Here is a 22,428-nt window from a genome sequence, read left to right as displayed (position 1 = left end):
TTCTTTACTACCCACCAGGGACTAAACACAGAAGGGACAAACAAAGACAGACAAACGGATTAAGTCGATTACATCGACCCCAGTGCCTAACTGGTACTTATTCGACCCGAAAGGACGAAAGGCAAGTTTACCTCGGCAGAATTGAACTCTGAGCGTACGGCAGACGAAATACTGCTAAGCATTTCGCCCGACGCGCTAACGATTCTGCCAGCTCGCCGCCTTATGTCAATTATACCTATTTTTTTTATACCCACCAGGGACTAAACACAGAAGGGACAAACAAAGACAGACAAACGGATTAAGTCGATTACATCGACCCCAGTGCCTAACTGGTACTTATTTAATCGACCCCGAAAGGACGAAAGGCAAAGTTGACCTCGGCAGAATTTGAACTCTGAGCGTAGCGGCAGACGAAATACTGCTAAGCATTTCGCCCGACGCGCTAACGATTCTGCCAGCTCGCCGCCTTATGTCAATTATACCTATTTCTTTACTACCCACCAGGGACTAAACACAGAGGGGACAAACAAAGACAGACAAACGGATTAAGTCGATTATATCGACCCCAGTGCGTAACTGGTACTTATTTAATCGACCCCGAAAGGACGAAAGGCAAAGTTGACCTCGGCAGAATTTGAACTCTGAGCGTAGCGGCAGACGAAATACTGCTAAGTATTTCGCCCGACGCGCTAACGATTCTGCCAGCTCTCCGCCTTATGTCAATTATACCGATTCCACGACACATTTTAGTCTGATATATTTTATCGATGTCGCACAATTACGAAGCATAATCGAAGAGCCAACCTATTTGGTTTCTGTTTTAGCCTGTATAAACCTAAACATATAACAGGGAATACGCGCGCGTGCGCAAGCATATGGTAGTGACTTTTGGACATTTCCTATCTACCAAATTTGACTCATAACTTATTGGTCAAACAAAGGCTATTGTAGAAGACACTTTCTTAAGGTACCACCTTGTGAAATCGAACACTGGACAACGTTGTTGCGTAGCAAGCGTCTTACCCACAGTTAATCTTGCACCTGTCTATGAATTCGATTTTTAAGCATGTAATTTCAAACACTTAAAAGAATCCATAATTTCATCCGATGTTTTTGTTCAAGACAAACCACCCATGACTTAACGAAAATCATCGATAAGATTTGAACCCCAAATCATCCAACAAGCAGCATCACCTGACCCTCTTAGCTCTACAGCAGTGCTTTTCAAACTTTTTGCTGGAGCGGAACCTCAAGGAAGCATTCCACTGGCTCGAGGAACCCCTGTGCAATAATTTAATAGTTTTATGCACACATATCTGCGCAGGAGACTTAAAAATTACTGCCGATTTTAGCAGTTTTGTAACTTCTCGCGGAACCCCTGGACTATACTGGCGGAATCCTAAGGTTCCGCGGAACCCTGGTTGAAAACCACTGCTCTACAGATTGTCCTTTATCGTGCTGCATTTTCAACTCCAACGGCCGCGTGGTGGCGAAATTGTGCGAAAATATGTTTTACAGAAATTCGTTCCGGCCGTTTGCGTTCTCAGTTATATAATCCCGTCGGGGAGAACTTTACCTTTCAACCCTCAAATCTCCATAAAATAGATCTCCGTTCAAATACAGGAAGCGACCGCATCGACTACTCCTGCTCCCTTCAAAATTACTCGCCTTCTGCCCGAATCATCAACCATTCTTATATTTTCAGCTCCAGTTGCCAGTGTTCTGTTGTATTTCTTTAGTCATCGGACAGTGATGATATTATCCGGCTTTATTGGATGCACAGGGGCCATACTGGGAGCATTTTCTGCCAGTAGTGATATGATGATAATAACATATGGTCTCATATCAGGTAAGTTATCGCCTTGCTTTCTAAAATAACCATTTTATGTGATTTTACATTTCTTATAAACACCCTAAATTATATTTAATGTGGTTTCAAATTTTGGCACAGGGCAGCAATAGCAAGGGAAGGGGTAAGTCGGTTATATCGACCCCCAGCACACAACTGGTATTTATTCTATCGACGGCGAAATGATGAAAGACAAAGTCGACCAAGGGAGCATTTGAACTGAGAACGTAGACACGGACGAAATGCTTTTAAGCATTTTGCTCGGCGCGCCAACGATTCTGCCAGCTGACCGACCTAAATTCAAAGCACATATTGATAACTGGAAGTAGGCTCCTAGTGAAGGACCGATTTTGTTTGTTCCTTCACGAGCCACGCCTGGCTCATGAGGGCCGGTTTCCCGGTTTCCTTGGCGTATAGGTTCCCCACCTGGACAGGCCGCCGGGCCGTCTCAGGTGAGCTGCAAGATGCAGGAGGAAAGAGAGACAGAAAGTTGTGGCGAAAGAGTCAGCAGAAGTTCGCCATTACTTTCTGCCCCGGAGCTGCGTGGAGCTTAGGCGTTTCACTCATAAACACACACATCGCCCGGTCTGAGATTCGAAACCGCGATCCCTCGACCGCGAGTCCGCTGCTCTAACCACTAGGCCATGCGCCTCCACAGTGAAGGGCCGATGCCACATAATCACAAATCATTGCCAATGAGTAACCCCTCGGGAAACTGCAATATCAGTTGGTGTATACACTCGTATCTTCATCCCCAGTTTCATATCCTTTGCCCCAGTTGGGCCCCTTCCAGTATCTAAATAAAGCTAAGGAACAACTTTTACATCATAGCTTCCTCATTCATAATCCACAACCAAAAGAAAACTAATTAATTTTTCAAATTACTCTACGATTAATTGGAAACCTTCTAGATTTTTATTTAGCATAACGAACTGATGTTTCCGCAGTCTAAGTTTCCCAGAAAGTATTTGGTTGTATTTCAAATGTCTTTTTGCCAATATCGTCCATGCATAAACTGTTCAATGTGTCTATAAGTATTTCCTGTGATATTTTTTTAGTATTTAAATCTGTTTTTGTATTTGGTTTGCAAGATTCTTCGTGTGAACTCGTGAGACGACGCCTATTTTGTTGTATCCCAGGAGAGTCGGTGCGTGTGTTATTATTGGCATAATGACCTTCTTGAGATACAACAAAGTTCTGTATGTTATTTAGTAAAGTTGTTATCCAAACAAAAGTGATGAATGTATCATCTTGCAAAACTGAATTCATGCACAAAAAAAAGTTCCATAATTTTGCAGGTTTATCCACCGGAATAGCTTTCTTCGCCTGTCATATCATAACGGGACTGTATTTTGACAAGAAGCGAGCGTTGGCCATCGGAATTATCAACTGTGGTGGAGGGGTTGGGTTAATGCTTATGAGCTTGTTTCTTGAGCATTTCATAGAACTTTATGGACTTCGAGGTACCTTGCTTCTTATATCGGGGTTGCTTCTTAATTTCATCGTTTATGGATCGCTTTGCCGACCTTTGCCCTCTACCTACACAGATGCTAAGAAGACAGCATATATAGGTGAGTATATTTGTGTTTAAAGTTATATTGTCTAATATATAATGAAAAGAAGAAGATAAGAAACAATTTAAGGTTGAGCAATACAATTAAACATAAAAGAATGTTGCCGTATGCGATTGGCAGCAATAAACTACAGAAGAACCCAAAATTGATCGCTGTCTTTAAGTATTGCATTAATATTTGAGCTTACCTTTTAAACGTTCAACGATAACTCTTTCTCCGCCACTTAATTTCAAGACAATATGATGTACGTAGGTCCTTACTTTTCGTACAAACAATTATTTCTATTTCGTGGGTGACTTTCGCTGGATTTCGCAATTAATTTCGATTATCCCCTAAATATTCCCTAAATTTATTTCCAAGTTATAAAAATTGTTATCGTACAAAAAAATTCGTCGCAAAAAAAATCACGAAAAACAACCTCAGGAATGAAAACTTGGGAATCTGAAACTTCAGGATTGCGGGTTCGAATTCGGCTCGAAATATTTTTAATTTACTCACGGAGTCAGTCTGATTCCAAAATAGTGTGATATGCTGGGCTAAGGCCTCTAGGAGTAAAATTGAAAAAATGTAACATACTGACATTCGCATTTATTATTAGAGATATATAAACATAAAAAAAGAATATATAATATATACATATATATATATATATACAACCGTGGTAGCGTGGCCGAGTGGTCTAAGGCGCTGGTTTTAGGCACCAGTCTCTTCGGAGGCGTGGGTTCGAATCCCACCGCTGCCACACTATAATTTTTAAATGGCGGTGCCCCAGCATGGCCACAGCTCGTGAGCTGAAACTAGAATCAATCAATCATGACATGTATGTATATGTGAGTGTATGTATGTTTGCATGCATGTATGTTCACTTTGAATGGTATATGTACATCTACATATATAAATAAGGTATAATATAAAACTTTGAATTTTTATCAGACGCGACTAATCCCAGTTCAGCGATGGAACTTAGGTCTGCACTACCAGAACCCGAATACGGAGAAAACGCAAAAAGGAAAGTAAAACTAAACCAGGTTTCGGATATATCTAATGAAAATCAGAATACGGTGAGTTAAAGAATAGTTACATGTCTCTTAATTGCATGGACACACTCGCACACGCGCACACACACACACCACACACACACACACTTGGCAATGTAATGAGTCACATATATGACTGTGCGTCACATAATTAGCAATTTAGACACTACAATTAAACATTTAATTATATAAACGTCACATAGAGCACATATATTATACAAACATCGATTTAGACACACTCATCATCATCATCATTTAACGTCCGTTTTCCATATTGGCATGGGTTGGATGGTTCGACCGGGGTCTGGGAAGCCAGATGGCTGCACCAGGCTCCAATCTGATCTGGCAGTGTTTCTACAGCTGGATGCCCTTCCTAGCGCCAACCACTCCGTGAGTGTAGAGGGTGCTTTTTACGTGCCACCGGCACTGGAGCCAGTCAGGCGGCACAGGCATCCGCTACGTTCGGATGGTGTTTTTTATGTGCCATCGGCACGGGAGCCAGTCAAGGGGTAGCCACAGCTACAATATTAGTTTTACTTGACTCAACAGGTCTTTTCCAGTATGACATATCGCCCGACGCATCAGGAGTATTCTTAACAGGGCCGGATATAATTGTTAACATGGACACACACACACACACACACACACACACACACACAACACACACACAACACACATATACATATATATATATATATATATATATATATATATATATATATATATATATATATATATATATATATATATATATATATCAAGTCATAATCAATATAAGACTTAATTTATTGAACAAAGTTCAATAAATAATAAATCTCTGAACGAAGTATAAACAGTAGCTGCATGACAATGTGAAGTATATTTGTCACTTAAATGTGGCTAACCACTAAGGGTGGATGCTACTGTAGCTTGTAGCCCCAGGAGAACATCTTCTCCAGCTGGCTATAGACACACTTTCTGTGCCCTACCAGTATTTGCAAAGGGAAGCCGTCCTTCCCATCGTCGACCTGACATGATACGCACGGACCCGGGTTTCTGAGTAATTCCCGTCATCCGTTTTTGTATTTTTTTTTTACTGCTTTGCAATAAAGTATATATATGTATATATATATATATATATATATATATATATATATGTGTGTGTGTAGTCACAATGTTATCAAATATTTACCCACACGATATTTATATAGTTATACAGACATGAAATTCTAAAATAAACCATGAACCAACGTTAACACAAAATGGAGAGATCCTTATTAAAAAAAAAGAACCCCCAATGCATAAAATTAATCTGAAACAACCTCTGTTAATTTTAGGGGAGTCTTCCAGTTGCAGCAGCAGATAACTTCATTAATGATGTGTCGATTGTGAAGACCCAGAAAGTCGACAGAAATTCCATCCTGAAACTATGTTCGACTATAATTGGTGTTGAACATTTTAGAAATATAAATTTTGTGTTACTGACGATGTCCTACACTTTTTGGGTGTGTGAGTAGCTACAACATTGCTAATTAAAATATCTGTATGTCTAGGTTGAGCAATTACTGGTATGGAAGCCTACCAGTAATGCACACAATGAAAACAAGCACATAGAGATAGGATAGAGATAGATATAGATAGATAGATAGATAGATTAGATAGATATATAGATAGATATGGATGATGATGATGATAGATAGATAGATAGATAGATAGATAGATATATAGATAGATAGATAGATAGATAAGAGATAGATAGATGGATGGATGGATGGATGGATTAGGATAGATATAGATGATAGGATGGATGGGATGATATGGATGGATGGTATGATGGATGGATGGATGGATAGATGGATAGGGATAGATAGGACAGAGATGGATAGATAGATAGATAGATAGATATGTTTCTTTTATTAGCCACACAGGGCTGCACACAGATAGAACAAATTACAAGGTAGAGCTTTTCTTTTGAAGGTTAAAAAAAAAAATAATAATAATAATAAAATAACAAATAAAATAAAAAAGGGGGGGTCGATCAAAAGGGATCGTAAAAGGAGAGAAAGAGGACAAAAAAAGGGGGGGGTTAAAAAAAAGGGGGAGAGGAAAAAATTGATCAATAGGGATCGTTATCACAGAAATGTCAATATGAAGTGTAAAGGGGAGGACAGGTGAGGTTTACCCGTGGAAAGAAAAGCCTACGGAAAAGACCACGGTAACCTCGGTCAATGAAGTCACATGTTATATTTCTTTTTTTTTTTTGCAAATAAGCAACTCTCTGTATTAATTTTTACGGTTCATAGAATCATAGTCAAGGTGGCTTCGTCATTCATACGTGCCATCCTTGCTACATTCACCCATCTTTTTTTAAAACATTCACTAGACAAAACTTGCCTCTCTACTCTCACTTTTTTCTTCAAGCGATACTTGAAGAAGTTGATGAGAGATTGACCAGAGAGGAAAGTGTTTGTCTCTAATCCTTTCAGACGCGTCCACCAGATACATTCTTTCGCCATAGCCACAAGTATGATAAAAATAGCTCTTCCTTCCCGTTTGAAGGAAGGAGGCGTGACGATATTAACGATAGACTCGGCTGATAAACCGACACGTCCCACACGTGACAGCAGTCGTTCGACATAAGCCCACAGGTGGGAAATTGCTGGACACTGCACGATTGCGTGCAGAGCGGTTTCGTCGCTCTGCCCGCATCTCGGGCAGGTCGGCCCCGTGTTTCTCGAGCCATGCCTATAGAGCTTATCCCGAACGGGTAGCGCTTCTCGGTAGCACCGCCAGGCCAGGGATCTCTGGAAGTTGTCCATAGGTCCCGGGCCGAAAGTTGTTTGAAACAGGCGGGTCAGGTATTCCTCGTCGACGCCCATGTTTGCCCCGAGCTCGTCGTCGTACCTCCCCTCCACTAATCCCCTATAGAATGCTTTGGTTGTGTTGAAGTCACTCAAAGTCGACCCGGGACGGCAGAGTTGCTTGAGAGCAACGCGACACTCGCGGTGCCATTCGCCCTTCTTCGGCCTCTTTTTGATCCACGACTGTAATTCGGTCATGGAGACGAGTTGCGGGAATGCGTGCCTCACAAACGGCGACCACACCTGTTCACCGTCGTCTACATAGAGCCGGAGATGTCGCAGTTTCAGCGCGTGTCTGCGCATCATCAACCACGGCATGCCCAGCCCTCCTTTTAACGGGTGTTGACAGCAAATGGATCGCCTGACCATCGGGACGCATCCTTTCCACAAGAAGCGGAAGAGGATGCGTTCTAGTTTGGTGATGGTAGGGTCGGGACAAGGTACGACGGTCAGGCGGTAGTAGATGATGGACGCGATGTACGCGTTCACCACCTCCGCCCGACCTTTTAGGGACAGTTTCCTCTCGGCCCATTGCTGGGCGAGAGTGACCACCCTACTCGTTATCTCGTTCCAGTTCTTCTCCATTTGGAGGTCCGGACCGAACCAGACCCCGAGCAACTCAACCGGGCCGTCTGTCCAGCGTCCCACGACGAAGGTACTGGTGGACGGCATGGGCTTGCTTCTCCAGGTGCCGAGCCGCAAGCCCACTGACTTTTCCCGGTTGATTTTTGCTCCTGTCACCGCTTCGTAGTCTTTCAGTGTCTCGCCGACCCGCTCGATGTGCTCGTGGCTTGACACTATGACGGTGACGTCGTCCGCGTATGCAGACACGCTCGTCCCGCATCCTAATTCTCGCGGGATGCCCCTCAGAGTCGCCAGCTTCCGCAGTAGTGGCTCAAGAGTCAATACGTATAGAAGCGCCGAGAGGAGGCATCCCTGACGGACCGAACGTGCAATGTCGAAGGGTCTCGATAGATGTCCATTTACGCGAATTACCGAACGGATGCCCCTGTACAAGGCAGCTATCCAGCCGCGGAAGACGGGACCGAAACCAGCCGCTCTCAGGACTGCCTCCAAGTATCGATGGTCTACCCTATCAAAGGCTTTCGATTGATCCAAGTTGATCAGGGCCCCACCCATGCCAGGTTCGTTAACTACCCTGTCTATGATGTAGCGCATCAGATGGAGGTTGTCATGGATGCTCCGGCCCGGCACGGCGCACGTTTGTGCGTTGTCGACCAGTTTCTCCATGACAAGCGCCAACCTCTTGGCTAACACCTTTGTCAAAATTTTCAGGTCTGCATTGAGCAGAGTGATTGGCCTAAAGTTATCTATAATGTTTCCCTTGTTTGGATCTTTCTTCAGCAGAGTTACAGCTCCTTGACTCACAAAACCGGGTATGCTCCCGTTTTGCTGCCAGTTGCAGTATACCGCTGCCAAGACGTCTCCAAACAAGTCTGGCATACAATAGTAAAATTCGTAGGTAGATAGATAGATGGATGGATAGATAGATAGATAGATAGATAGATAGATAGATAGATAGATAGATAGATAGATAGATAGATAGATAGATAGATAGATAGATAGACAGATGGATGATAGATGGATAGAACCGAACGCATGATGTTAAAAGGTCTGGATAGATGACCATTTACGCGAACTACTGAGCGGATGCCGCTGTATAAGGCAGCGATCCAACCGCGGAAAACTGGACCGAAACCAGCCGCTTTGAGGACAGCCTCCAAGTAGTGATGGTCTACCCTATCGAAGGCTTTTGATTGATCCAAATTGATCAGCGCCCCACCCATGCCAGGATTTTTAACTACCCTGTCTATGATGTAGCGCATCAGATGGAGGTTGTCATGAATACTTCTACCCGACACGGCGCATGTTTGCGCCTTGTCGATTAGTTTCTTGATGACAAGCGCCAACCTCTCGGCTAACACCTTGGCCAAAATTTTCAAATCTGCGTTGAGCAGAGTGATGGGCCTGAAATTATCTATGACGTCCCCCTTGTTTGGGTCTTTCTTGATCAGTGCCACTGCTCCTCGCTTTACAAAAGCAGGAATACTCTCGTTCTGCTGCCAGTTGCAGTAGACAGCTGCCAAGACGCCTCCAAACAAGTCTGGCATATGAAAATAAAATTCGTAGGGCAGACCATCCAAGCCTGGTGACTTGTCTCTCGCGCAGCCTACCATCGCATCCTGTACATCCGCAGCTGTGATAGGCTTTTCACAAGACTCCACCTCCCTTGCTGAGAGTCGTGGCAAGGCATGCAGGTAGGCACTAAAGTCCACTCTGCTTTCTGACTCACCACTTGTCCCAAACAGTTGGGTGAAGTGTTGTTGAAAAACCCCACACATCCTTTTAGGCTCGAGCAATTCGCGCCCCTGTTCATCTATAAGAGACTTGATGGTGGCTCTGTTGCCTCGTTGCGTCTCCACCACTCGGGCCTCTTGGGCGGCTCCAACTCCTTCGTTCCTCAGAGCACGCATCCTAGCTCTGACAACGCATCCCTCGTGTTTGGCGTTGAGGTGTTGGTCGAGGGCCAATCTCGCCGCCAGTACGTTGGACGCGATGCCAGTTCTAAGTGCCTCTTCTAAAACCTTAACTAATTCTCCCTCTATTCTATTTCGGTCTAATGCTAGGGCTCTACTGTATCTGACTGATTCTGCTTTAATCGCTTTTTTTAGGGCATACCACCATCTGTTGTTGATGATGGTACCCGTCAAAGCTCTCTTAACTAATGTGCTGATCCGGTCCCTGTAAACCTGTCGTGCTGTAAAAGACGCGTTCAGTTTCCAGTAACCAGGACCCTGCCTATGTGTCTTATCTAAGTCAAGTGTACAAGTCACAAACTTGTGATCTGTGTAACTGACTATATGAAATTGTGGACAACCTACACTATTTTTATCTATTGTCCTACAGAATACTCTATCTAAGTATGATCTGGACGACCCGATGCGGTTACTCCATGTCCACATTGGCACATTCGGGTGGTCCAGTCGGTACCTGTCAGACAGTTGGAAACGTCTGAGCAGGTCTTTGAGGCATTTGCATCCCCTTCTATTGCTATCTCTGCCCACGTAGTCTAGATGCGTGTCCAGGGTGGCATTCCAATCCCCCACTAAAAGTAAAGGACGAGACGTTCCCATGAAAGACTCTAGACGTCGAAAGAAATCTGGTCGGCCTGTTAAGGACGGAGCATAAACTGCTATCAGTCGAAAAGCACACTCATTGCTGCCATCGACATCCAAAACGACCAGCCTACCCTCCGGGTCTAGGAAATTTGCTCTTACTTTGAGATCCAGACTCTTCCGGATAAGCACCGCGGTGCCACCTCCGCCCATTCTCGGTAGACACGGAGAAAAATAAATAGATTAATAGATAGATAGATAGATAGATAGATAGATAGATAGATAGATAGATAGATAGATAGATAGATAGATAGATAGATAGATAGATTAATAGATAGATAGATTAATAGATATATAGATAGATAGATTAATAGATAGATAGATTAATAGATAGATAGATAGATAGATAGATAGATAGATTAATAGATAGATAGATTAATAGATAGATAGATAGATAGATAGATAGATAGATAGATAGATAGATAGATAGATAGATAGATAGATAGATTAATAGATAGATAGATAGAAGGGTGATAGATAAACAGATAGATAGATAGATAGATAGATAGCTTACAGTTCCATTTTAGGTACAATCAACAAAAGTGTATTCCATCCAGTGAGAAATAAATATCATTTAAAGTATTTAACATGAACTATTAATAGTTTCATGCCATGGAGACACGATAAATTCTTACATTATATATATATATATAAATATATACCATATATATATATATAATATATATATATATATATGGTATATATATATGGTATATATAAGTGTATATATATATATATGTGTGTGTGTGTTATGTGTGTGTGTGTGTGTGTGTGTGTGGTGTGTGTGTGCGCGTGTGTGTGTATATATATATGTGTATATATATATGTGTGTGTGTGTGTATATATATATATATATATATATATATATATATATATATGGTATTTTTAGTCCGCGTGTTTCAATGAGTTGGCCGCCCCTTATCTCAGAATTTGCTTCTTGAGTTGGTGAATTACTTTCATTTTTTTTTTTAAAGCTTATTGTGAGATCAAAGACTTTATCAACATGGAAGAAACATTTCACATTAACGCAGCATCACCAAATGAAGCCGTCACAAGGACTTCATTAGCATCGAAAATCACTTTTAAAAAAAAGAAGGTAATTAGAGAAGGTTGTACTTTTTACTGAACAAGTGATTGAGACTAAGTGTGTAGAACATAGGACAAACATTAAGGTTTTCTATTATGGTCTTGGAAGCGGTTATAGGACACAGATTCCTGATTCGTGGCTTGACTTGAGTAGTGATGGTACAAAACTACAAATAGAAGAAAAAAAGAGATTTTACAAAGATTGTAGAAATTCTCATTCAGTTTGGCTCCTGATTTGTCAGTTGACGAAGGCATTGTTCCATTGACTCTGTAAAAGTCAGAAATGGTACAGTTTGCTGATAAACCTAAATTTAATGTAGTTCAGACGGCGGCGGAACGAATGGTGTCGGGAAAGTCTCCGGGTCACGGTGATATACTTCTCGATGTATGGTAACAGGATATTGTATTTCTAAAGTCGTGGAACTGTTTTCTCGAATGTAGAGCAATGAGTATATTCCTACGCGCCTTCATTGGTCAGTTAAAGTTGAGACAGTGTCATGTGACAACTTGCTGGGGCTGCCTGCTGGAGCCTAGCGGCAGGTATTTAAAGGGAAACACTCGTTGACGCTACATCGAAGAGGCCAGGGAACAGAAGAAAGAAGCAAAAAGACATTCACCCAACACCGGAGCTGAAGACACCTCCGAAAAGGGGGGGAGCGCCACGTCAAAACGGTAGAGGAGTAGGGACCGAAACCGGACGTGGTTCCTCCTGATGTCTTGAGCTAACTGGATCCTATAAAGGAGCTGTTGGGGTAACAGACCACGAAACACGGTTGTAATTCCCCCTAATGAGTATATTCGTTTGGTCTTTAAAGTTGCTTCTATCAAATATCTTTACAAACAACTGACCGCAACGAGGTAATCTGTGATAACCATCGCCGCATTTCTCTTCTTTCTGTTGCCAGTAAATATGAACAGATTGATTACCCAACTTATAAACAAAATCTACCCGAATGTGGTTTTAAGTCGGGTAGGAGAAAAATTGAGTACAGAATATATCTATTTATTTACTACCCACAAGGGGCTAAACATAGAGGGGACAAACAAGAATAGACAAACGGATTAAGTCGATTATATCGACTCCAGTGCTTAACTGGTACTTAATTTATCGACCCCGAAAGGATGAAAGGCAAAGTCAACCTCGGCGGAATTTGAACTCAGAACGTAACGGCAGACGAAATACGGCTACGCATTTCGCCCGGCGTGCTAACGTTTCTGCCAGATCGCCGCCCTCCTCGAGTACAGAATATATCGACATGATATATTCCTTGAGCTGGTAGGGTACAGAAAACGTACGCAAGTGGAATCGTGAATTGTGCGTTGAATTTTAAGTGAAGGAATGACATAGCGCTTTGGGGTATCCGGCTCGTGATCGTAAGGCCGTGAGTTCTATTCCCGACGGCGCCTTGTGTTGTCGAATCAGACGCTTTATTTCGCGTTACTCCAGTCCACTCAGCGGGAAAAAATAAGTTGTACCTGTTTTTCAAGGGTAGCCATGTCACGTTCCTCGTCACGCAGAATCTCCCTGATAACTACGTTAAGGGTTCGGGGCTAACGCAGTTTCGCACCTCTCCTTGAAAAATGCATGTTTTTGAAAAAATCTTTCGGATTCCTGTGTTTTAGATGTCGGAAATTACAAATGTGCATTTTTTTTTTTAATTTCATCCCCCCTCCACCTCTTCCCCCTCCCCATTTAAATTATTGATTTCCTTTACTTTAAAGAGATCGTATCGAATTAACGAATATATGCAAATCGAAATTAAATACTGACAAAAACATTAAGGTGAAAAGAATTTGCGTTTTTCTTGTTTGCCTTAAATAATCATAAATAATAATTTAATGTAAATTAATTATACACCATTTTATGAGAAACAAACATTAATGTTTAAAAATTAATATTGTAAAGTTTATAAGGGGCTCAAATTTCACACCCTCCCCCAATTTTAAATTTTGAACTTTTTCATCCATTTATTTATTTATCTGTCTATCTATTTATTCCTGTCCGTTTATTCATAAAATATATATTTGTCAACTAAATGTGGTGGTCGTATAAAAGACGGTGTTACTGTTGTTTTTAGCCCCAGGAAGACATTCATATCTATCTATCTCTTTATCTATCTATCTATCTATCTATCTATCTATCTATCTATCTATCTATCTATCTATCTATCTATTTATTTATCTATCTATCTATCTATTTATTTATCTATCTATATGCTTATTGAATTTAAAAGTTTCAAACGGGGTTTCTTGCATATCCGGAATCTCCGTCATCTAAAACATAGGAAAAATAATTTTCGAAAAAGTTCAAACTTTTAAGGGGCTGGGGAGTGGTGGCAGTGGTTGGGGGGGATAATTTTTTTTTTGGGGGGGGGGATATTCATAATCTCCGACATGTAAAACGTAGGAATCCGAAAAAAATTTTACAAAAAGATGCATTTTTCAAGAAGTGCGAAATTGTATTACCCTCAAGGATACACGTGTCTGTGGAGTGCCCAACCACTTGCACTTTAATTCCACGAACTGGCTGTTCCGTTAATAGGATCTGCTGGAACGCTAGTCATAACCGACTGAGGGCCAATTATTGAGTTTTGCATCTGAGCCCTTCGCTAGAAAGAAGTAAAGAAAATCGAGTTACCTGATAACATGCTAAATGTTATTTCCTGTCATAAAGGTAAGGGTTGAATTCAGTTGTCTTAGACTAAGAATCATCTGTAACCTTCGGGATCAATAGTGCCCACCCCTTCATCCAACAGGTCTAAGCCTTGGTTCTTGCAATTTTCGGTTATATTTGTGTTTGCATTCAAAGACTCGCACAAAGCAGTCAAATTCATTTCTAAACTATGCTTGTTGTGTATTGAGCATTCGTTCTCTCTGTCCGATATTAACGTATATATATATATATATATATATATATTATATATATATATATATATATATATATATATACTAATAATAATAATATATACTAATAATAATATAGGATGAAGTTTTTTTCTCCACAGAAAAGAATTCCATCAAGAAATGTGGCAGCATATTAAAAAATACCTTTACGGTTAAAATTATAAACAACTTATAACCAAGGGCTAATGAAGATTATTCCAAAGCCAATATACTGATTTCCCACATATAATCCACTTGCTATAGAAAATTGAACTGAAGTGAACTGATGTATGTATGTATGTATGTATGTATGTATGTATGTATGTATGTATGTATGTATGTATTTTTAATGTTTTGTTTTTCTTTTATCTATGTGCGTATATACGTGTGTATATGTGTGTACATATGTTTCTTTATTATATTTCAGTTACCATGACAACGTACACATATATACCACCCCTGTGCGTTTGGACGTTTGGAATGAGCGAAAAGCAAGCTGCGATTTTAATGTCACTTCTAGGGTTATTAACAACACTTGGTAATGTGATACTCGGAGTATTAGTCGACATATTTCATATTAGTAGCAACAAGATGTACATCTTCTCCATGCTGGTACTCACAATCTGTGTGATAATGGTGCCGCACTGTGACAAGTTCGAATACATCACTCCTGTGATTTGCCTGTTTGGACTCGCAAATGGTAGGTTTGAGGGATCGGCTTTTATTATTCTTTATTTATGTATTCACCGAAAGGGGGTTCTCACAGAAACTCAACACAGGTCAGTAAACTCAACTAGAATATGAAAGTGTGTTAACTGGGATGGCACCAATGACCTGGAAGTTGGTTCACCATGAGATTTACAGACCTAGTTTGTTACATTCACAAAATCTGCATTTTTTAAAAGGAAGTAAAAAATCTGAAAATTCGTTATATTGATGTAGTTTTCCATGCTTATTCTTGTGAAGCCATGAACTTCTGGAGAAAAAATTTGACGCAAAAGTTACAGATGTTTAAAAATTCAAAAACAAACTGCCTATTTTTAGCCAATAATGAGACGGAAATTATCTGCGTTGTAGCGGCGTCAATTTAGCGATGTCAGCTTTAAGGTTGTACCCTGTGAAATTTATACTTTAACATCCAACTCAAATGCTATATCTTTATATATAAAAGTAAGGTTGTGTGTCTGTCTCCTACGATTTAGATTCCTAACTACTCCCACATTTTGCGGTGCAGTTTAACCAAAACCGGGTATCTTGTAGTCGTGATTCATATCGTGCCTTTCTGGGTATTAGCGCGCGTCTACGATGAGTCTACGATTTTAAAAAAAACTTACCATCATTTTTTTCCATTTTAATGCATTTTTTTGCTATTATATAAGGGAAGTAACTCTCTAAAAATGTCTATGATGAGTCAACGATTTAAAAAAAACTTTACCATCATTTTTTTTCCATTTTTAATGCATTTTTTTGCTACTTTTTGGCTATAACTCTCTAAAAATGCTTATATAGTTATTTCCCTTACAAACCCGAGCAACGCCGAGCGATACTGCTAGTAACACATAAATTTTTACTTCCTTTTAAAAATGCAGATTTTGTGAGTGAAACGGACAAGATCCCACATAAATTATGTATACATACATCCGCATAATATATTTAGACACTTCGGCAAGAACTTAAGATTGAGCCAAGCTGTGGATTATGTATACATACATTCATGTGTGCGCGCGTGTGTGTGTTTGCTAGTGTTTGTTTTCCTTTGGTTTTTATTTACTTATACACATCAACAAATGAGTCAATGAGGTATTCTCTGTGTGATTGTTCAATTTGCTAGAAATAACAGCCAAATCTCCCTCATGCTATGCTCCTGTTAGTATTAAGGAAAGGGGGTGAATGTGTACTGCTCTCCATCATTACGATTAAAATTGATATTTTTGATTTTGTCGGCTCTCTATGTATTTAATTTTTTTGAATGCTTCCGTTTATTGCTTGATACAAGGAAAAAGAAATTGGAAAATCCTGACCAAAACAGAGAAATTCTAACTTAACAAAAAATGCAGAAACAGAAAGAAATGGTTCCGTTTTCCAAAGCCAAAAGATGTTATTTTTAGCTGGGATGTAATTTTATGATTAAAACAAATTCAAAATTTAAATTTCGGAACATGAGATTTACCACGTTATCTGGTGTATAGCCGCGGTTCAAATGGATACAAAACCTAAAACAACTGCGTGTGTGTGTGTGTGTGTGTGTGTGTGCGTGTGATTGGGCTTTTATTAACCAGGAGTCAATTTAAGTTCAATCGCAGAAAGGAATTCAAAACGGCAACACACCGCAAACATATACATGAAAACATACCCAAACATATACACACACTCATACACAAATACATACGTATCAGCTACTCTCAAAATCCAGCTTCATCCAAAATTCTGACCACCGTTCTTTATATAGTTGCACACAAACACACACATTCAGCTTTTCGCTTTTATTCATTTCTTTTTTTACTTTTAGTCGTCTGTTTTTTTTTTAGTTTTAATTTTTTGTTTGGGGGGTTTCACTTTGGTGACACCAGTTACACATGGTACCAGGAATTTGCATGGCGTCGCCAAAGTGGAAAAAGTGTGTTTTTAAGTTTTTGAAAATTTGAAACTAAAAGGTATAGTTTTTGTTTTTAAAACTGAATGTCGCAGAGATGTGAAGATATGGCTACTACTCGTTAATTTCAAATTAGACTTACCAAAGTTGAGGATCTCCCAGTATCCCAAGTCTTTTAATAACCCACCCACCCCCTTTGCTCCAAAACACCCTCCTCGAGCTCCAAATTCCGCCACCTCCCGGAAGGGGTCATATGGACCCCGTTGAGAACCTTTGGTCTAGAGCTTCCTTTGTTCTTTCAAACACATCTGGAAATACTCTTCGTCCGTACTTGAATAAATCCCTCAGGCAAGGAGGTACACATTTTTGTAACGCACATCAGTCATGCTTATTTCTTTGGCTGAATTAGACTCTTATCTAGAACCTCTCTTTGATTTGATACACTAGCAAAGGAGCTATTGTTAATACCGTCATTAATATCGCAAAAGTTGATGTTGTTGTTGTTGATGTTGTTGCTGTTAATACGAGTGTCGCATTACATTACAAAGTTACAGCGCATTCAATGGACGCAAGTATAACCGAGTGATTATTACGGAGAGATTCTTTGTTCATTGCAGGGTTTTCGGTGTCCCTCCGACTGATCCTCACCACGGAAATATCGGGTTTAGAACACGCGACAAAAGCTTACAGCATTCTAAGTTTCATCAATGGAATTTCATATTTTGCTGCTCCTCCTCTCTTTGGTAAGTTTATTGATTTTGGTAAATTAAGAAGTAATAGAACCGAACCGACTAAATATGGCCTTAGACAGCAATCATGTTTTTCATACTGTACGAATAAAGAATATTAGAAAATATTTTTTCTGAGAAGTAAATTATAAGTCAGTTTGCATTTATAAGATAGATGTAGGAGTATCGAGTAATATGAATATAAGTTATTTAACGGTGTATCTCGAAGTGAATGCAGCTATAATGTTAGCTTAGGGTATAGAGGAATAAAAACGCATGGATGAAAAAAAAAATTTAGCCACTCGCAAGACACGAACCACGCATTTTCTTTAACCCTGATAGGCATTCTACCGATTGCGTTTATCTGAATGTAAACCTGCTTTATCTTTATAACATTAAAGCTTCTAATTCGATGGAAGAAAAGAAGGCAGCTACTTTGGTGCAATTGAAAAGAAGGCAGTTATTTTGGCAGCACATCTGTCTTCGGGTTTCCACGATATCAGTCCACTTTTTCTTTTTTCCATCCAAGGCTGACTTACATTACAAATTACTATTTATAGATTTGTTCGTTTTCAAAGAAAGCCATCTGTGTACATACACTGATAGGCCAGTTACTGCTCTATTTGTCCCGAGATAACTTGCTTCTGGAAGTTCTGCGTTAAAACCATAAAGGCTATTAGTTTGTTCCCATTCTTCTGTATCGGGGACAATGGTGCCCCGTCCAGTCTTGGGGCTGACTGCGAGTACGCCCCATGGAAAAGGCCTAAAAAAAAACTGAATGCATTTGGTACCCTCGTTGGCAGCTGCTGGGACAGATTTTCGGCTCACTCTGATATTTACTGTTTTTAATACAAGTCTATAAACGATGTTATCCCAGGACAAACACTACAGTAAATGGCCTAGCAACAATGTATATACATTATGACACATAAGTTGCTATTTTCGTTTAACACTGCCTCAGTTATGTATATCGGAAATTATGAATATTTTTCTACATATTTGAACCAACTTTTAGTTTAATTCATTAGTGTCATTAATTTTATTAAAGTCATCTAGGACAGCGTGCTAGCAGAACGGACAAAAGGCATTTCGGCATTTCGTCCGACTTCACGTTCTGACTTCAAATTCTGCTGAGGTCGACTTTACCTTTCACCCTTTCGGGATTGGTAAAATAAGTAGCATTTGGGTCAATCTAATAGACTTAGCCCTTTCCCCGAAATTTCTGGCCTTGTAGCAAAATTTGAAAGTAATCAACTTTACCGTTCGCCAAACAGGGATCAATAAATTAAAAGCCAGATCGGCTCGGGGGTCCATCAAATCAAACTAAGATGATTGACGTAGCAAACCTATTCTTTTCTATTCTAGGCACAAGGCCCTAAATTTTGGGGGAGGGAGGGGCAGTCGATTAGGTCGACCCCCAGTACATAACTGGTACTTAATTTATCGCGCCCCAGAAAGGATGAAAGGCTAAGTCGACCTCGGCGGAATTTGAACTCAGAACGTAGCAAACATATTATTCCACAGACACTAGAGTAAGTATCGGTTAAAATTTTTAGAATTGCCAACATTACATCGACAACAATACCATTTACCTGAGGTAACATATTTCCCCCTGGAGTTAGTTCAAAAGGTAGACCGATATATTTTCTCTGTTCAGGTGAGGCTTAAGAAATTGGCTCCCAACAACACGGTTTCGATCTGTCTCACTGCGTGGCACTTTGGGCAAATCTCTTCTGCTAAAGCCTCTGACCGACCAAAGCTTTGAGAATGTATTTGGTAGACGGAACCTGCAAGAAGCCCGTTATACATGTGTGCGCGCGCGCGTTTATGTTTATTTCCCACCCCCACTTGACAATTGCTGTTGGTTTGTTTACGTCCTCGTTACCTAGCGGTTCGGCAAAATGGATTGATAGAACAACTACCAGCTTTGAAAAACCAGGAAGCACTGGGATCAATTTGTTCGGCTAAAAACTCTTCAATGCGGTGCCCCAGCTTGGCCGTAGTCTAATAACAGAAACAAGCAAAAACAGATTTTAAAAGATAAACATCAACCTGGATCACTTACCTGTGAGTTCTGCAAGACATCAGTACCAGTTATATTCAATGGTCTTTTTCCACAAAACGCTGTCTTCACCAATGAAGACGAGGGGAAAATCTTTCTATGGAAGCGCAAAGTAATTTAACTTAAAATTCAATGTTTTAATTAGAATTATTTTTTGCGTATTGTAATTAACAGAGAAGATATAAACAGTTTAAATAAAGAGTAATTAGGATTTTTCCAATTAATATTTGAAAGATTTGATGAGATAGACTAACATCAATTTTTTGAAAATGAAATATAAAATAATTTACAATTTAACAAATGAAGTTTTTTTTTTAATTTCAGGACTGATTTTCGACACTACAAATTCATTTCTGGCAGTTTACTATGGTGGTGGAGCATGCGCACTGACTGGTTTACTATTATTTTTGATAATTGTCTGTCGAAATACATTTTACAAGAAACGTTTGAGGAAGTAAAGTTTCCAAAGTGTTTTTATTACTAGTGTTTCGTGTTTGTATTTCGTAAATTAATTACGGAAGATCGAGGGCCAAATAACGACAAAACGTCGGTGTCTGGTGATCCGCCGACGTCATTCTAAACAAACTCTGTTCGTTTTAAGACGCAAGTTTCTAAGAGAACTTTCTCTGAGACAAAATATTATAGCTTAATGTCGTTATACGTTTGTATATACGTTATAAATATTATTCGTTCGTTATTTTAATGATATAAGCAAGAAAAAGGTTTGATACAACGAGAGCGTTTCAGAGTGTTCCTTACACATGCTAAAAATAGCTAACAAACATTCCTCAAAAAAGATTTTCAGTTTTATGGCATGAAAAAATGTTTTAAAACATCACCATTGCTTTTGTATAATCACCGTCCCTTCCACAAATATTTGATGTCAGTTTAGGGGTCATCCGATAGCGCAGACATCAACGAATTTTTCTGTCAATAGATACTAAACATACAAAATATGGAATTCGCTACAACAATGTTTTCTACATTCCAACGTGAAATATCAAGAGTGAATCCCGTTCCTTTAGACATTGTCGGTTCTTCCCGTTTGTATTGGTTGGTTACTTATTGTATGGTTCCCGAAATAAATACAAAAAAGAATCAGTTCTACTGTGTCAGCAGCGCTTCTTACATAATTCTGCTACGGTTATTTCTACATACATTGTAAAGAACTTAGAGCCAGCACTGGTTTTTGCTACAACGTTTCGTATCAGGACGTCACATGTAAACAAACAATGAGATCGGAGAAATAAGTGGATAATGAGTGCATATGCCATATTTCGGGGGTTATTGACCTTTCATCAGCACTCATCTAACCCGTCCATAGTTTCTACAGAATATCTGAAGAAACAAACTTAGAAATACGAAAAAAGAATATTTGGGTTTTGGTATTGTGAGAAAAAGGGGCTTTCGCCGCTGTGAGTCCTCATCAACCTACTCTGTGGTGGTCAGGATGTGGGTGTCTGTGTGTGTGTATGTATATATATATATATGTATGTATAGATGTATGTATGTATGTATGTATGTATGTATGTATATATATATATATATACATAAAATTATAATTATGATTTTTTTTTTAAATATAACTTATAACTAGATCTCAAAAAGTATAAAATGAATGATAAATATATAATATAATAAATAAAAACACTACGTACGTTTCATGGCTATAATTAAATTGGAATTACAATTAAGTTTAAATTCAATTGAAATAAATTCGAATTAAAATTATAGTCAATCTTCAGGTTGATTAAAATAGTTAAATAATTAAGCAAATAGAGTTAAACAATATTTATTTAAGAAATAAATAATATAATAATTTTTCTTATAGAAAAAACCTCCATTAACTAAATTAGAAACTTAAAACATTAGGATTATTTCCAACAACACATTTATTATGTTAAATATTTATTTTTAAGGAAAAAAAAAATTAGATAGAAATAGGTATTTATTTTTGAAGATATAATTTGGCTTTAAAAAACATAATAAACTCTCGAATATCTTTAACCCAGTTATACTTCAATATTTAATTACCAAATTATATATATATATATATATATATATATATATATATATATATATATATATATATATATATAGTTGTTAATCCAACAAGAAAGCACAAAAAAAAACACAACAACGCTAGGGCGTGGAACAAATATAGTATTATGGACGCTCAGGAAAGAAGGATGGTTTAACGTTTCGAGCGGAGCTCTTCGTCGGAAACATAGGAGAAGGAAAGATCCAGAGGAGGGAAGACAGAGGGAAAAAAATCACCAACGGTGCACACGAGGTCAGATATTTGTGACGTTATTAGGGATTTCAGAGCCCGGGATCAAGCATACTTTCTTTGGTGCCCTGCCCCTTAAATGAAGCGCATGAAATGTCATGCTCTTTCAAGCCTGTGCCAAGAAGTGACTGTCACCAACTCCGACCCCTTCTTGCAGCGCATTTACTAGATATTCATTTATATTTGTAAAAGTGACAGAATCGTTAGCACAGTCGGACAAAATGCTTAGCGGTGTTTCTTCCGGTTGTTCTTTACGTTTTAATTTCAAATTGCTCTGTGTTCGACTTTG

The 22,428-nt window shown here is 39.3% G+C and overlaps 1 protein-coding gene and 1 non-coding gene across 2 annotated transcripts in view; both read left to right on the top strand.

Moving 5' to 3' along the window:
• The window catches only part of LOC115230701 (monocarboxylate transporter 9-like), a 21,697-nt gene extending 774 nt beyond the window's left edge, over positions 1-20,923 (top strand). The window contains exons 2-8 of the mRNA XM_029800838.2: positions 1,706-1,849; positions 3,148-3,420; positions 4,357-4,484; positions 5,777-5,948; positions 14,894-15,166; positions 17,677-17,802; positions 20,174-20,923. Of these exons, the coding sequence (XP_029656698.2) occupies positions 1,706-1,849; positions 3,148-3,420; positions 4,357-4,484; positions 5,777-5,948; positions 14,894-15,166; positions 17,677-17,802; positions 20,174-20,307 (1,250 nt within the window). The 3' untranslated portion in view covers positions 20,308-20,923. The remainder of the gene's footprint in view (positions 1-1,705; positions 1,850-3,147; positions 3,421-4,356; positions 4,485-5,776; positions 5,949-14,893; positions 15,167-17,676; positions 17,803-20,173) is intronic.
• Positions 4,084-4,165, top strand: Trnal-uag. Its single transcript has one exon. It is a non-coding gene; the product is annotated as a tRNA-Leu (tRNA).
• Positions 20,924-22,428: the final 1,505 nt, after the last annotated feature.

Source organism: Octopus sinensis, unplaced genomic scaffold (assembly GCF_006345805.1).
Source record: "Octopus sinensis unplaced genomic scaffold, ASM634580v1 Contig16150, whole genome shotgun sequence".
In the NCBI taxonomy this organism is placed as follows: domain Eukaryota; kingdom Metazoa; phylum Mollusca; class Cephalopoda; order Octopoda; family Octopodidae; genus Octopus; species Octopus sinensis.
This window is presented reverse-complemented; position numbering and strand designations above follow the sequence as displayed.